At 43.6% G+C, this 13,959-nt stretch overlaps 1 protein-coding gene across 3 annotated transcripts in view; it reads left to right on the forward strand.

Moving 5' to 3' along the window:
* Nucleotides 1–13,959, forward strand: part of itga4 (integrin alpha 4) — a 162,476-nt gene that overhangs the window by 44,729 nt on the left and 103,788 nt on the right. For all 3 annotated transcript variants that reach the window (XM_078228518.1, XM_078228515.1, XM_078228516.1), the window contains 2 exons: nt 1,593–1,638; nt 13,460–13,614. In XM_078228518.1, the coding sequence (XP_078084644.1) occupies nt 1,593–1,638; nt 13,460–13,614 (201 nt within the window). The remainder of the gene's footprint in view (nt 1–1,592; nt 1,639–13,459; nt 13,615–13,959) is intronic.

Below are 13,959 nucleotides of genomic sequence, written 5' to 3' on the forward strand. Positions count from 1 at the left end.
GTGTAGAACTTCAAAAAGATATAGACAAGTTGGTGGAGTGGGCTAACAAGTGGCAGATGGAGTTCAATGTGAAGAAATATGAAGTGATTAATTTTGGTTGAAAGAACATGGGCAGACAACATAAAAGAAAGTGTATAATTCGAAAGATGGTGCAGGAGCAGAGGAACCTGAGTGTATATGTGCATAGATCATTGAGGTTGGCAGGACAGGTTGAGAATGTGGTTAATAATGCATACTTAGACTTTATTAGTAGTGGAGGGCATAGAGTACAAGAGCAAAGAGGTTATGTTGAACTTGTATCGCACATTAGTTCGACCCCAGATGGAGTATTGTATTCTGTTCTGGGTGCTGTAATTTAGCAAAGATGTGAAAGGCATTGATGAGAGTTCAAAAATGATTCAGAAGCATGGTTCCAGGCATGAGGAACTTCAGTTATGAAGAGATATTGGAAAAGTTAAGACTGTTTTGCTTGGAGAAAAGAAGGCTGAGAGGAGATTTGATAGAGTTATTCAAAATCATGAAGGGTCCTGGCAGAGTAGGTAGGGAAAAACTGTTCCCACTCATGAAAGGATCGGGAACGAGAGGGCACAGATTTAAAGTAATTGGTGAAAGAAGCAAAGATGACACAAGAAAACATTTTTTCACACAGCAAGTGTGGGCGGCACGGTGGCTCAGTGGTTGGCACTGCTGCCTCACAGCGTCAGGGACCTGGGTTCGATTCTCGGCTTGGGTCACTGACTGGGTGGAGTTTGCATGTTCTCCCCGTGTCTGTGTGGGTTTCCTCCAGGTGCTCCGGCTCCCTCCCACAGTCCAAAGATATGCGGGTTAGGTGAATTGGCTACACTAAATTGCCCCTTAGTGTTAGGGGGACTAGCTAGGGTAAATACACGGGGTTGTGGGGATAGGTCCTGGGTGGGATTGTGGTCAGTGCAGATTATGATTCTATGACGTGGTCATGTTCTGAAATGTAATGCCTGAGTTAGTATGGTTGGTGGAGACAGGTTCAATTGAAGCATTCGAAAGGGAATTAGACTATTTCCTGAAAAGGAAGGATGTGCAGGGTTACGGGGAGAAAGTGGGGGAATGGCATGAAGTGAATTGTTCACTTGGAGAGCCAGTGCAGACAGGATGGGCTGAATAGCCACCTTGTGTATAACATTTTTGTCTCTGTATTTAAAGCCAAATACCCTCCAAAATATAGCCACCACCTCAGGAAGAATTACAACTGACCTTGAAACCCAACCTGAAACTGATCTTCTGAATCTTCATATGCATAATTGTGTAGAAAGCAAAGCGCAAATAAATCATCCTTCTGACTTGGTCTGGACACAGTTTTGAATTATATAGTTCAGTAGTAACAACAGCATTTATTGTAGAGTATAAGAAGGTAGTTTACGGTGAATTTTGAATTTGGTTTCAGTTTGCTGAATCTGTACGGAATTTCTAAATGATTGATGAATGTAGAGCCAGTCATTCATTCCCTTCTAACTATGAATGGCCGAGTAATGTTTTAATGTTGCTTTGAAAGGTGAATTTGCCTGAAATTTGATTTGTTGAGCTAATGACAATCATCAATCTGCTGTTCTTCACAGATGTAGCAGTTGGTGCCTTTATGTCTGACAGTGTTGTGTTGCTCAGGTAAGATTAAGACAATGATTGGGAAAGGTGGTTTGGGTGAATGGGATAAGATATGAAGATATGAAGTTTAAAGTGTATTTATTAGTATCACAAGTAGGCTTACGTTAACACTGCAATGAAGTTATTGTGAAAATCCCTTAGTCGCCACACTCCGGCACCTGTTCGGGTACGCTGAGGGAGAATTTAGCACGGCCAATGCGTGTAACCAGCATGTCTTTCGGACTGTGGGAGGAAATCGGAGCATCCAGAGGAAACGCACGCAGACACTGGGAGAAAGTGCAGACTCCGCACAGACAGTGACCCAAGCCAGGAATTGAACCTGGGTCCCTGGTGCTGTGAGGCAGCAGTGCTAACCACTGAAGCAGTGACGTCATGGTGCCTTATATGCTGTTTGACCTTTTGAAGCTAAGACTGCAGTTTGATTTTGATTCGCGAAGGTGCATACTGATGGTTTGGAGCAAGCAGCAGATTTTCCATTTCTTCTGCCACTCCCGGTGAGCTTATTCAGTGATGCTGATTTGCTGTCAACATTTCTTTTATCCAGGATATAAAGGATTAAAAATAACATGATTCTGGAATATGACGATTTGTTTTAATTCTATTCACAAAGTTTCTTAGGAAGTAACATTTCTCTTGGACAGATGTGAAAATCTGTATGGTGCAGAGCAATTTCAGAAAGCCTTTTGATAAAAGCCAGGCCTGACTGCGACCCCATGAGGTTAGGACAGTGGGCATAGCGAGCAAAGTTTGGAGGTGGATTTGTTGAACGAGAGGAGGCAGCAAGGAGAGTAATATCGAGCTTGAGAGGTAATTAGAATCATAGAATCACTGCAGTGCAGAAGGAGGCCATTCAGCCCATTGAGCCTCCACTGACAACAATCCCACCTAGGCACTGTAGCCATTAGCGAGAAAGACGTTTGGTTACATAGTTTGAGGGGTAACACTCTGCATTAAGTTTAAGGCAGGAATACAGGCCTCCATAACGTATGACAACCGGGATGGTGATTGAAGCTTTGCTGTTGCCATCATTCTGCACCACATCTAGCCAACTGAGATAACTGACTCCCAACTTGGAAACTGCACTGAATAAAATGGCCAGTGATTGTTGCTGAATCCTTACTGTGCCCTGACTACCTAAATGATCTGGGATTCAGAACAAACTGGTCAAATTCACAGATGTTTGCAAAGTAAGAGGGGGGACACTGGAGCCAAATAAAGATTCTAGAAGGACCCATTCATTTGTGAATGAGCAGAATCACAACAGATGGAATGGAATACAGGTCGTATAAGGTGTTGCACATGAAAGAATAAGATGTGGAATATACACAATGACATTGTGCTCACTCAGGATGAGGCTACACTCGCAATCCTAAACTCTACGTTTAAGCTTATCCAGTCATTGCAGAGCAGCAGCCGACAATGTGAAACACAATACTGGCCGACCTTTCCAAAGCAGAAATGGTGCTACTAACCTAGTAAAACACCTCAAGGTCCTTCACAAGTGTTACCAAACAAAATCTGACAGAGCCATCAAAGGAGATGTTAAGACAGCTGCCCAAACGCTTTGTCGAACAAGTTTTTAAGGAGCATCTTAAAAGAGCAAAGTAAGGAAGATGGAAAGATTTAAAGAGTAAATTTCAGAGCTTAAAGTCATGCCAGCTGAAAGCAAAGCTGCTATTGGTGGAGGGATTAAAATTAGGGGCTGAGCAAAAGGCCAGGACTGGAGGAGCTGGAGAACTGGCAGCGTTTAAAAAATTCTTTCATGGAACGTGAGCATTGCTGGCTCGGCCAGCATTATCATTGCCTATCCCAAGATGCCCTCGAGGAGGAAGTGGTGAACCCCATTCTTGAACCATTGCAGTTTTTACAGAAATAGGGAGGGGCAAGGCCGGGGATGAATTTGAGGAAAAAAAAGAAAATCTTAAAATGGAGTTGGTGCTTGATTGGGGCCAGGGTAGCTCAGCAAGTACACGAATGATAGCTAAACAGGAGCTGAATGAGGAGACCAGCAGCAGAATCCTGTACGAGCCCAGCCTTACCAAGGGTAGAAATGGGAGGCAGGCCAGGAGTGTGTTGGAACAGTCAAGTCTAGAGGTTTTTAATTTTGATTTGATTTATTATTGTCACATGTATTAGTATACAATGAAAAGTATTGTTTCTTGCGCGCTATACAGACAAAGCATACTGTTCATAGAGAAGGAAACGAGAGAGTGCAGAATGTAGTGTTACAGTCATAGCTAGGGTGTAGAGAAAGATCAACTTAATATAAGGTAGGTCGATTCAAAAGTCTGATGGCAGCAGGGAAGAAACTGTTCTTGAGACGGTTTGTATGTGACCTCAGATTTTTGTATCTTTTTCTCGACGGAAGAAGGTGGAAGGGAGTATGTCCGGGGTGTGTGGGATCCTTAATTATGCTGGCTGCTTTTCCAAGGCAACAGGAAGTGTAGACAGAGTCAGTGGATGGGAGGCTAGTTTGTGTGATGCATCGTGCTTGCCCCATGTGACAACTTGCATGTTGCTGCGTGACTATACAGCTTTGAGAGAACGTTGGTGCGAGTTGTAATTTCAGGTCTGAAATTGTTGAAGTCAGTATTATCATCTGGGCACTGCACAGTGTGTACTACAGAGATAGCATCATGTTCCTCCACTCAACATAATCTTGAGGAACTGCACATTTGTCACTAATTTATCTACTCTTTTCACAGATGTTGATTGACACAGAGACCAGCTAGGCGTTTCTCTTGAGCAGAAGAGAAATGTGTAAGTGCTGAAATTAGTGAGTTGAAGGACCTTTCAGTCAGTATAGCAAGGTATGAAATAAGATTGGAAAATCTTAAACTGGCGTTCACTCCCTTTACCTGGGGTTAATGAGGTTCAAATCACCTCTAAAATGGGCTTGATAGTCTTAATGTCAGGACCAGGAAGATTTCCCAGAGTATGGGTGGCACAATGGCACAAGGCAGCACAGTGGCACAATGGTTAGCACTGCTGCCTCACAGTGCCAGGGACCCGGGTTTGATTTTGGCTTTGGATGACTGTGTGGAGTTTGCACATTCTCCCTGTGTCTGCGTGGGTTTCCTCCAGTGCTCTGGTTTCCTTCCACAGTGCAAAGATATGCAGGGTGAGCAGATTGGCCATGCTAAGTTACCCCTTAGTGTCACGGATGTATAGGTTAGGTGGATTAGCATGATAACTGTACAGGGATGATGGTCGGGGTGGGGGAGAGGGGTTAGTTGGTAGGTTGGGTGGGTGGCTTGGATAAGATGCTCTTTCGGAGAGCTGGTCCAGACATGATGGGCCAAATGGCCTCCTTCTACACTGTAGGGATTCTATAGTATTCCATATTATTCCAGCTTATTTCACACTCTTCGGCACACTTGACGGGCTTATGGTGAGAAAGCAACAAGGAGAACTGTGGAATTTCAACCCCCTTTCATTTAGGATCTCTATTGCCAGCTGAGAGAGATTTTCATCCTGTTAATTTAGTGTCTGATTCCAGAGATAAAAGTATGGTATTCAGACAAGCTGTATGTTAGCTGCCTGCTGCCAACATTTTAATGAACATCATTTGTTTAATTTGGATGTCCTTGCATCAGAATGTTAGTACATGGCAGACTGGTGGCATATTAATATACCACCCCACTGCGCAGTAGGATGTTAGCTTGTGTCTCATGTTTTACCCATAAGTCTTAGGTCTGAATCACCTGATTGGTGGCAGTGATGAGCGGATTGTCACTTGTTCAAAGATTCCCCTGACTTGATGATTTTGATTTGATTTATTATTGTCACATGTATTGGGATACAGTGAAAAGTATTGTTTCTTGCACGCTATACAGACAAAGCATACCGTACATAGAGAAGAAAGGGCGAGAGTGCAGAATGTAGTGTTACAGTCATAGCTAGGGTGAAGAGAAAGATCAATTTGATGTGAGGTAGGTCCATTCAAAAGTCTGATGGCAGCAGGGGAGAAGCTGTTCTTCAGTTAGTTGGTATGTGTCCTCAGACTTTTGTATCTTTTTCCCGACGGAAGAAGGTGGAAGAGAGAATGTCCGGAGTGTATGAGGTCCTTTGTATGGGGTCCTTAATGTGTGTGGGCTGCTTTTCTGAGGCAGTGGAAAGTGTAGACAGTGTCAATGAGTGGGAGGCTGGTTTCCGTGATGGACTGGGCTTCATTCACGACCCTTTGTAGTTTCTTGCCGTCTTGGGCAGAGCAGGAGCCGTACCAAGCTGTGATACAACCAGAAATAATGCTTTCTATGGTGCATCTGTAAACGTTGATGAGAGTTCTGGTGGACATGCCAAATTTCCTTATTCTTCTGAGAAAGTAGAGGCGTTGGTGGGCTTTCTTAACTATAGTGTCAGCATGGGGGGGGGGGGGGGGGGGGAACGGACACCAGGACAGGCTGTTAGTGATCTGGACACCTACAAATTTGAAGCTCTCGACCATTTCTACTGCTGCTGCACATTTCCTCCACGATCTTTTGATCCAGACTATCAATATGCAGCACAGCTTCCCTCAGGAACTCCATTGGCGTGGACAGCTTAGATGGATAGCTAGGTGAAAGGGTGGTCTGCTCAGTTTGTGGGCTTTGTTGGGTGGTTGGGAGATGGTGGGGGTGCTCGGGTCTGGTCGGGGGGATAGTCAGGTGGTCAGGGGGTTAGGTCGGGCAGTTGAGTGACTGGATGGATAGCCAGGGGGTAGTGGGGCAGGGGCTTGGTCGGACTGGGTTGTGGGAGGGGTAGTTGGGGGATCTGATTGAATGCAGTTCCCCTGTTGTTAGCCTAAGTTTTAATTTGTCTAACATTCCCGAGGTAATGTCACAAGGCTATGCCTCTTTATTTTTGAAAATACGATTTTTTAACTGACTGAAAATTTTGGCAGTTTGAAATGAGACAGAGAAAACTACTTAAAAATGCAAGGCCACCTTCCCAAATGAAGGTGAAAAATAAGCAAAGCTTTCAGAGATCCATCAAAACCTAAGGAAAAGACATTAAAATGCAAAGCGCCTGCATATTGAAACAATGGCTGTCACAGATTAACTACAGTAAGAAGTTTAACAACACCAGGTTAAAGTCCAACAGGTTTATTTGGTAGCAAAAGCCACACAAGCTTTCGAAGCTCTAAGCCCCTTCTTCAGGTGAGTGGGAATTCTGTTCACAAACAGAGCTTATAAAGACACAGACTCAATTTACATGAATAATGGTTGGAATGCGAATACTTACAACTAATCAAGTCTTTAAGAGACAAAACAATGGGAGTGGAGAGAGCATCAAGACAGGCTAAAAAGATGTGTATTGTCTCCAGACAAGACAGCCAGTGAAACTCTGCAGGTCCACGCAACTGTGGGAGTTACAAATAGTGTGACATGAACCCAATATCCCGGTTGAGGCCGTCCTCGTGTGTGCGGAACTTGGCTATCAGTTTCTGCTCAGCGACTCTGCGCTGTCGTGTGTCGCGAAGGCCGCCTTGGAGAACGCTTACCCGAATATCAGAGGCCGAATGCCCGTGACCACTGAAGTGCTCCCCAACAGGAAGAGAACAGTCTTGCCTGGTGATTGTCGAGCGGTGTTCATTCATCCGTTGTCGCAGCGTCTGCATAGTTTCCCCAATGTACCATGTTAAACTTCTTACTGTGTTTACCCCAGTCCAACGCCGGCATCTCCACATCACAGATTAACTATCCAGGTAAGGACTGTGGAACTGTCAGGAGTTTCTGACTCTGGCTCAGAGTTGGAGTCACTCGTGGAGGCCCCCAGGCAGGAGGGAATTGCCCATCGGAAGTTGAAACTTCCTGGGCAATCCCCACATTGGTCTGCGCATCAGGAATATGGCATGGTCCTAATGCTCATCTCCAGTCGTATGTCCAGTGTCCGACCACCTGAAGGCCAGAAGATTTGGGCCCTAGTTTTGGCCGAGGTATTAGGAATGGTTTGACTTAGGCTTGTTTCCCTGCCCCCTGCACATGAAGATAAGATTGGATGCATTTGCTCAAATCACATTTACACAACTCCTATCTCAAATGTTTTATAAAACTGACAGATGAATCTGTAGGATCGGAGTGTCCATCTGCCAGCATTGGAGAAATACAAAAGGAAGTAGATGATATTCAGTTAGGAGTAATTTAAAGAAATATTTCATTATTTGTATGTTCTCCCCATGACTGGGTGGGTTTCCTCCAGGTGCTCTGATTTCCTCCCACAATCCAAAGAAGTCCAAAGATGTGTAGGTTAGGTGGACTAGTCATTTTAAACGCTTGGGTTATGGAGATTAGACGGGGGGTGGGCCTAGGTAAGATACTCTTTTGGAAAGTCGGAGCAGACCCAATTGGCTAAATGGCCTCTTTCTGCACTGTATGGATTCAATGGTTAAGAGCTCAAAGCAGAAAGGCTTTGAAATGATCTCAGTGATGCAGGGATCACTGCCAGATTCTGACCATATCAATCGGGCTCAAAACTGAACTTGCCCATTTGTGCCCAGGAAGAATACAAAATAAGTGCTCTTCCAATTGTCAAAGAGTGCCTTAGGGTTCAGCAAACAGCTTGCACTGTGTGTAAATAATGTGCTAATGAATAGTAGTTCTAATCCATCTACCCTTTCCTGAATGATGTCCAGCCTTGATGGTCATTTCTGAACTAGTGGTTGTAGGTCCGAATGATACTGGTCAATGTATTAAGGTACCAAAGTTGATACTTGTGATAACTCTTTTATCGAAGCCAAAATATTTAATTGTGGAGCCATGATATCACATGACAGAATGTGGATGTTTGTGGCACTTTTGAATAAAGATTAAATGTAATTTGTGTCTGCTGAAAGGAAGTCTTGGGGTGAGATAACATATTTAAGGTTGTGTTATTCAGAGAAATTAACATTTAGCTACTTTATGCAAATTGATAAAAGGGATAATTTTGAAAGGAGCAGGAAACAAGTCCAAAAATGTGTGCATTAGTGCATTGACCTTGCTAAATTGCCCCTTAGTGTCCCGGGATACATAGGTTAGAGGGATTAGCGGGTTGAATATGTGGGGTTACGGGAATAGGGCCTGGGTGGGATTGTGGTCGGTGCAGACTCGATGGGCCGAATGGCCTCATTCTGCACTGTGGGGTTTCTATGATTCCTATGAAAACATTTCCAAACATAATCAAAGAAGTAATATAGTGGAAATATGCGGGTGGGATTGTCTGTAAATGTTAGTCAGAAATCTGGGGAAAAGATCCAAGTATTCGAACACAGCAGAACATTTGTACACATCAATAATAATGGAGAGGAAGCGTTTACTAATTGAAATGTTGTCGTTTAGGTTGGAAAACCTGTTGAATTTGCCATTAAAATTGAGGAACAAAAAAGAAATTTATGTTAATTCAACTTCCCAATATATTTGACTAAATTAAAGAATTTTAAATTCATCTGGTTCAGCTTAGGCTAGAGTTTTGTTTTGAAAATTCAGAGAAATATGATTACACGTGTTTGGCCAACCTTTTGTTTACTGCTTTTAGCAGCAAAGTTTGATGCAAAGTTCTGCCCATTCACAGCTGGGCTTTATTGAAAAAAATGCATTCTATAATCACACTTACCACCGTGTGAAAAATACTTTGCAGCGTGAAGCATAATTTGTTGTTAAAAATTAATTATTTCTGATATGGTATTTTTAGTTTAACACCAACAATAAAGGAGAATAAATCAGGCCAGTTGTGCAAAAGGTCGCTTGGTTTGCACTTTAGTTCTCACTCCCACCAGGAAATTTGTCCCTAACGGCTAGAAATGATACAATATACATCTTCAGCTAATCATGTTCCTCAGTGGGGAGCTAGCGGCACCTGGATGGTAAACTTAGCAATCTGATACTTGAAGCAAATCATTCCTCTCAGGTTGCCTCCACCCTGACCCGAGCCCTGCAATCATCTTCCTCTAGTTTCTCTCCTATTATCGTCCATGCCCTCTCTGAGGCCCACCCTATTCACACTGAATTGCCAACTACTGAACTTCTCTATCGGGCTCCTGTGTTTGCTGATGTTATTAACAACTCTCTCATTTCAAATAGTGTTCCCCACCTCCTGCTCCGTATCTGTGTTATTCCCCATCTCCTCAAAAATAGTCTTTAAGTTCTTCATCCTTGCAAACTACCCATCCCATCACCAATCACAATTCTTCAAGTTCTTGAACTTTCTCTGGAACAAATCCATGTTTATCTTTCCTGCAATTCCATGTTTGGATTGCTGCCGTCAGGTTTCCACCTCAGCCACAGAATGGTTCTTAGCAAAATCACGAAAATGACATCCTGTGTGACTGGACAAAGCAACTGATCCCTCTTCATCCTCCCTTCGACACAGTTAACCACATCATTCCTGGCAGAAAGAGGCCATTCGGCCCATCGAGTCTGCACCTACCACAATCCCACCCAGGCTCCATCTCCATATCCCTACATATTTACCCAGTAATCCCTCTAACCTCCATCCCGGGACTCTAAGGGGCAATTTTTAGAATGGCCAATCAACCTAACCCGCACATCTTTGGTCTGTGGGAGGAAACCGGAGCACCCGGAGGAAACCCACGCGGACACAGGGAGAATGTGCAAACTCCACACAGACAGTGACCCGAGCCGGGATTCGAACCCAGGTCCCTGGAGCTGTGAAGCAGCAGTGCTAACCACTATGCTACCGTGCCACCCACTTTCAACTTTAAAAAGTGTTTACTCAGTTACATGGGTAAGATGGGTATAGAGGGATATGGGTCAATGCGGGCAATTGGGACTAGCTTAGGGGTTAAAAAAGGGGCAGCATGGACAAGTTGGGCCAAAGGGCCTGTTTCCATGCTGTAAACCTCTATGACTCTATGGCACCCCAGTCCAACGCCAGCATCTCCACATCATAGGAATCAAAACAGGTGTTGCCTTTTCAAAAGTTCAAGGCCTGAATATTATATTCGGGTATCACTCTCAAATGAGGAGAGATGTAAGAACTGTTATGTGTATGCATAATTGAGATGCTTTTGGATTGTCCATTGCTGCTTTCAATGTCATCTGTGCACTGAATCAGCAAAACATAGCAGCACAGCAGTAAAGATATTTACAGCTCATTTATCCAGACAAACATGTGAATGAAACATTTTTGAAATGTTGTTGATAAAAGTCAATATGTTCCATTGCCACCGCAGCGTGGCAGTTAAAATAAGCTGCATTGTGTCAGGGAATTGCTTTCGTTTTACTGGTAGCCAATCAAAGTTCTGAGTCACTGAAGTGGAACAATTGCTTTCGGGGTAAAGCATTATGTCAGTGAATGGAGGATGAGTAAAAGGTTGCCAGGAATAGCAGAGTGCACAGGAGATGTGTTTTCTGAACCTGTGCAATATTCTCAGGCACAGCATGTCTGGCACTGGAGGAGGAGGTGCTGTTCCCACCCGCTCATCTTTATCAAGCGGCGGTTACATTGCAATACGTCTGCTTCAAGAAGATATGCCGACAACCTCAAACATAACAAAGACAGACCTGCAATTATATAGTGCCTTTCACACCCTCAGGGTGTCACAACACACTTTATAGCCTGTATAGTCACTGTTGCAATGTAGGGGGGAAAGTACTGTCACAGCCATCAAGGTAATCACAGCCTTTATTTTTATACCACTTTCCAGGCTGCAACAGGAACATTTATAGTGGCATTCAGTTTGTTACCCACAGGGAAATCATAGATGCATTTGTTGAGGGCTATAGAATTACTAACTTTCTCGTAGTCCAGAGAGTAAAAACCTGCATTCATATTGCTGATGCAAGGCCCCCAGTTCAATCCTTTATTGCTATGAATGATTATAAAATCAGTGGGCAGGATGAGACCAGTTGATCCATCGAGCTGGCCCCACACAACCACAATGCCTGTAGCATTGTGATTAGGCACACATGCTCACCCACCATCAATCAGGCAAGCTTTTGAGAAAGAATCGTAGAATCCCTACAGTGCAGGAAAAGACCATTTGGCCCATCAAACCTGCACCAATAACAATCCCATCCAGGCCTTATCCCTGTAACTCAACATATTTACCCTGCTAATCCACTGTCACTAAGGGGCAATTTACCATGGCCAATCAACCTAAACCACATATCTTTGGACTGTGAGAGGAAGCCGGAGCACCCGGTGGAAATCCACGCAGACACAGAGAGAATGTGCAAACTCCACACAGGCAGTTGCTGGAGGTCGGAATTGAACCCGGCTCCCTGGCACTGTGAGGCAGCAGTGCTAACCACTGTGTCACCTAAGGCTAAGAGAAAATCTGGAAAATTAATCTCCAACCACTTTCAGTGATCGGTATGAGTTCAAAAACCACAAAGATACATTTATATCACTGACTTTATGACTCCAAGACCCGTTTTAAATTCTCATGTGGCCATAGTATGGAACAACCTAAGCAGGCAGATCAATTCTTAATTCCTTGGAAGCTGTAATGATGCCTTGAATTTACGGCACTGATCTATTCTGCCACTATTTTAAGGGAAATGAAGAATGTAATTAGAAAGATTGGGATTGTCCTTTGTACACATGGCTCATGTCGTATATTTCAGTGCAGGCGGAAGCAGAATGCATTTGATACAAAATGCCTGCTGCAACTAAAGTTATTCAACCACTGGTATCCTGAAGCAGCATTTCATGTGTGCAAACTATTTGGGGAGGTCGACAGAACAACTGATCCCCTGGGCAGCCAGCGTAATTGTTCTCTGCTGCATTCTCGTTTCAGTGCCCTGAAAAGAAGTCTTAGCTTGCATATTGATGATTAGAGTGGCAAAGCCATGCCAAATGGAGAGGGTGAAAATGCCAGTGAGCAATTAGCAGTTGTATCAACAATGCAGCAAGGTCAAGATGATGTCTAATGACTGCCAATGATAGACCATTTTGTAAAGGCTCAAATCACATCTGCTAAGTACATGTGCCCAAGCCTCTTGTCCTACATTTTCCTGCTCAGTTATTCAAGTGCCGTTTATTGCCATCTTATGCTGCTTTATTTGTAAGCAAGGACAAATAATTACTCAGCACAATGCTCAAGTCAGATGCGGGGCAGTTGCTTCCTGTATTATGTAGTGTGTGAGTGTTGACAGATTGAGTTGGCATAATGCTGCCCCTTGATACACATGTTTTGTTTCTGATGTGTGACACCTAGCCTGCTACCCTTTCGAGGAAATTCCTTTGTGGAAGGAACAAGTGTGTTGGCCGGCTGCAGGGTTTACTGACAACCTGCTCTGATTCTAGTGGTTCCAGACCTCTCTATGCTACACAATGACAGAGGTCTGCAGGTAGACCATCCACATCTGAGACTGTGCTGCCTGACTGGTGTTGGCTGCTTTAAGCTACCTCCTTTCATGCTTGCTATACCAGGCACTCGGGAAGGTGGCCATCTGTTCTTTAAAGTGTGCTCTATCTCTCCCCAGCCAAACAAGTTGACTTTTCAGTCAGGAGTGCCCAAATCTACAGAAATGTGATAAATGATCAATTAGCTTTCACGTGCTGAAATATCTCCTGATTTCCAGTTGATGTTGAGGATTTAGTATGTTCAGCATTCACTGTCCAGCCTGCTGTGCAGGTGAACCTTCTTGCATCTCAACGCACAGACTATAAATAACAAAACTGTGTCTAAATTGGCACGGGAGCTAGCTTTTTCCCAAAATAGTAACCAAACCTCTTACTTGCAATGACCTACTGAATTCCCCCCATGTTATTTTCTCACTGTTTTGAAGACACTGTTGCAAACTATTAAATCACAGCTCAAGTTTTAATCGGAGTATCAGCATTTCCTGATTTCAGTCTTTTCTGTTTGGTAATTGCTAATCTCCATGCCTTGCAGGAGCAGGCCCGTAGTGATTATTGAAGCCTTTCTGTGGCTGCCTCCTTCAATCAACCGTACAAGAAAGGAATGTTTGGAGAACGGGAAGCCTGTTGTGTGCATCGATGTTACCTTCTGCTTTGGTTACAAAGGAAAGAAGATTCCTGGTCACATAGGTAATGACCACACTTATACCAGTGCGTTGTGATTGTTTACACATAAATAACCCAAGTTCATCAGATTGTTGAAATTTTACCATGACACATTCACAGAAAACAAATATAATAGTATTAGATAGAGTTGGCAACAGTTCCAGAGATTTGCTGATGTTCTGCTGCGAGACATTACTGATATTTAACTTGTAGCACAGAACAAAAGGGCCTATTTTCGAATGTAAGAATAAAGCTCTTGGTTACCATGAAGCTGTGGGTAAATGTGGAGGGATTCATTTGCTCTTTGATGCATCCTCCTAACTTGAAAACAGTAAATTACTTTAATATGCAGGTTAGGTGGATTGGCCA

Source organism: Mustelus asterias, chromosome 14, assembly GCF_964213995.1.
Source record: "Mustelus asterias chromosome 14, sMusAst1.hap1.1, whole genome shotgun sequence".
NCBI classification, from domain to species: Eukaryota; Metazoa; Chordata; class Chondrichthyes; order Carcharhiniformes; family Triakidae; genus Mustelus; species Mustelus asterias.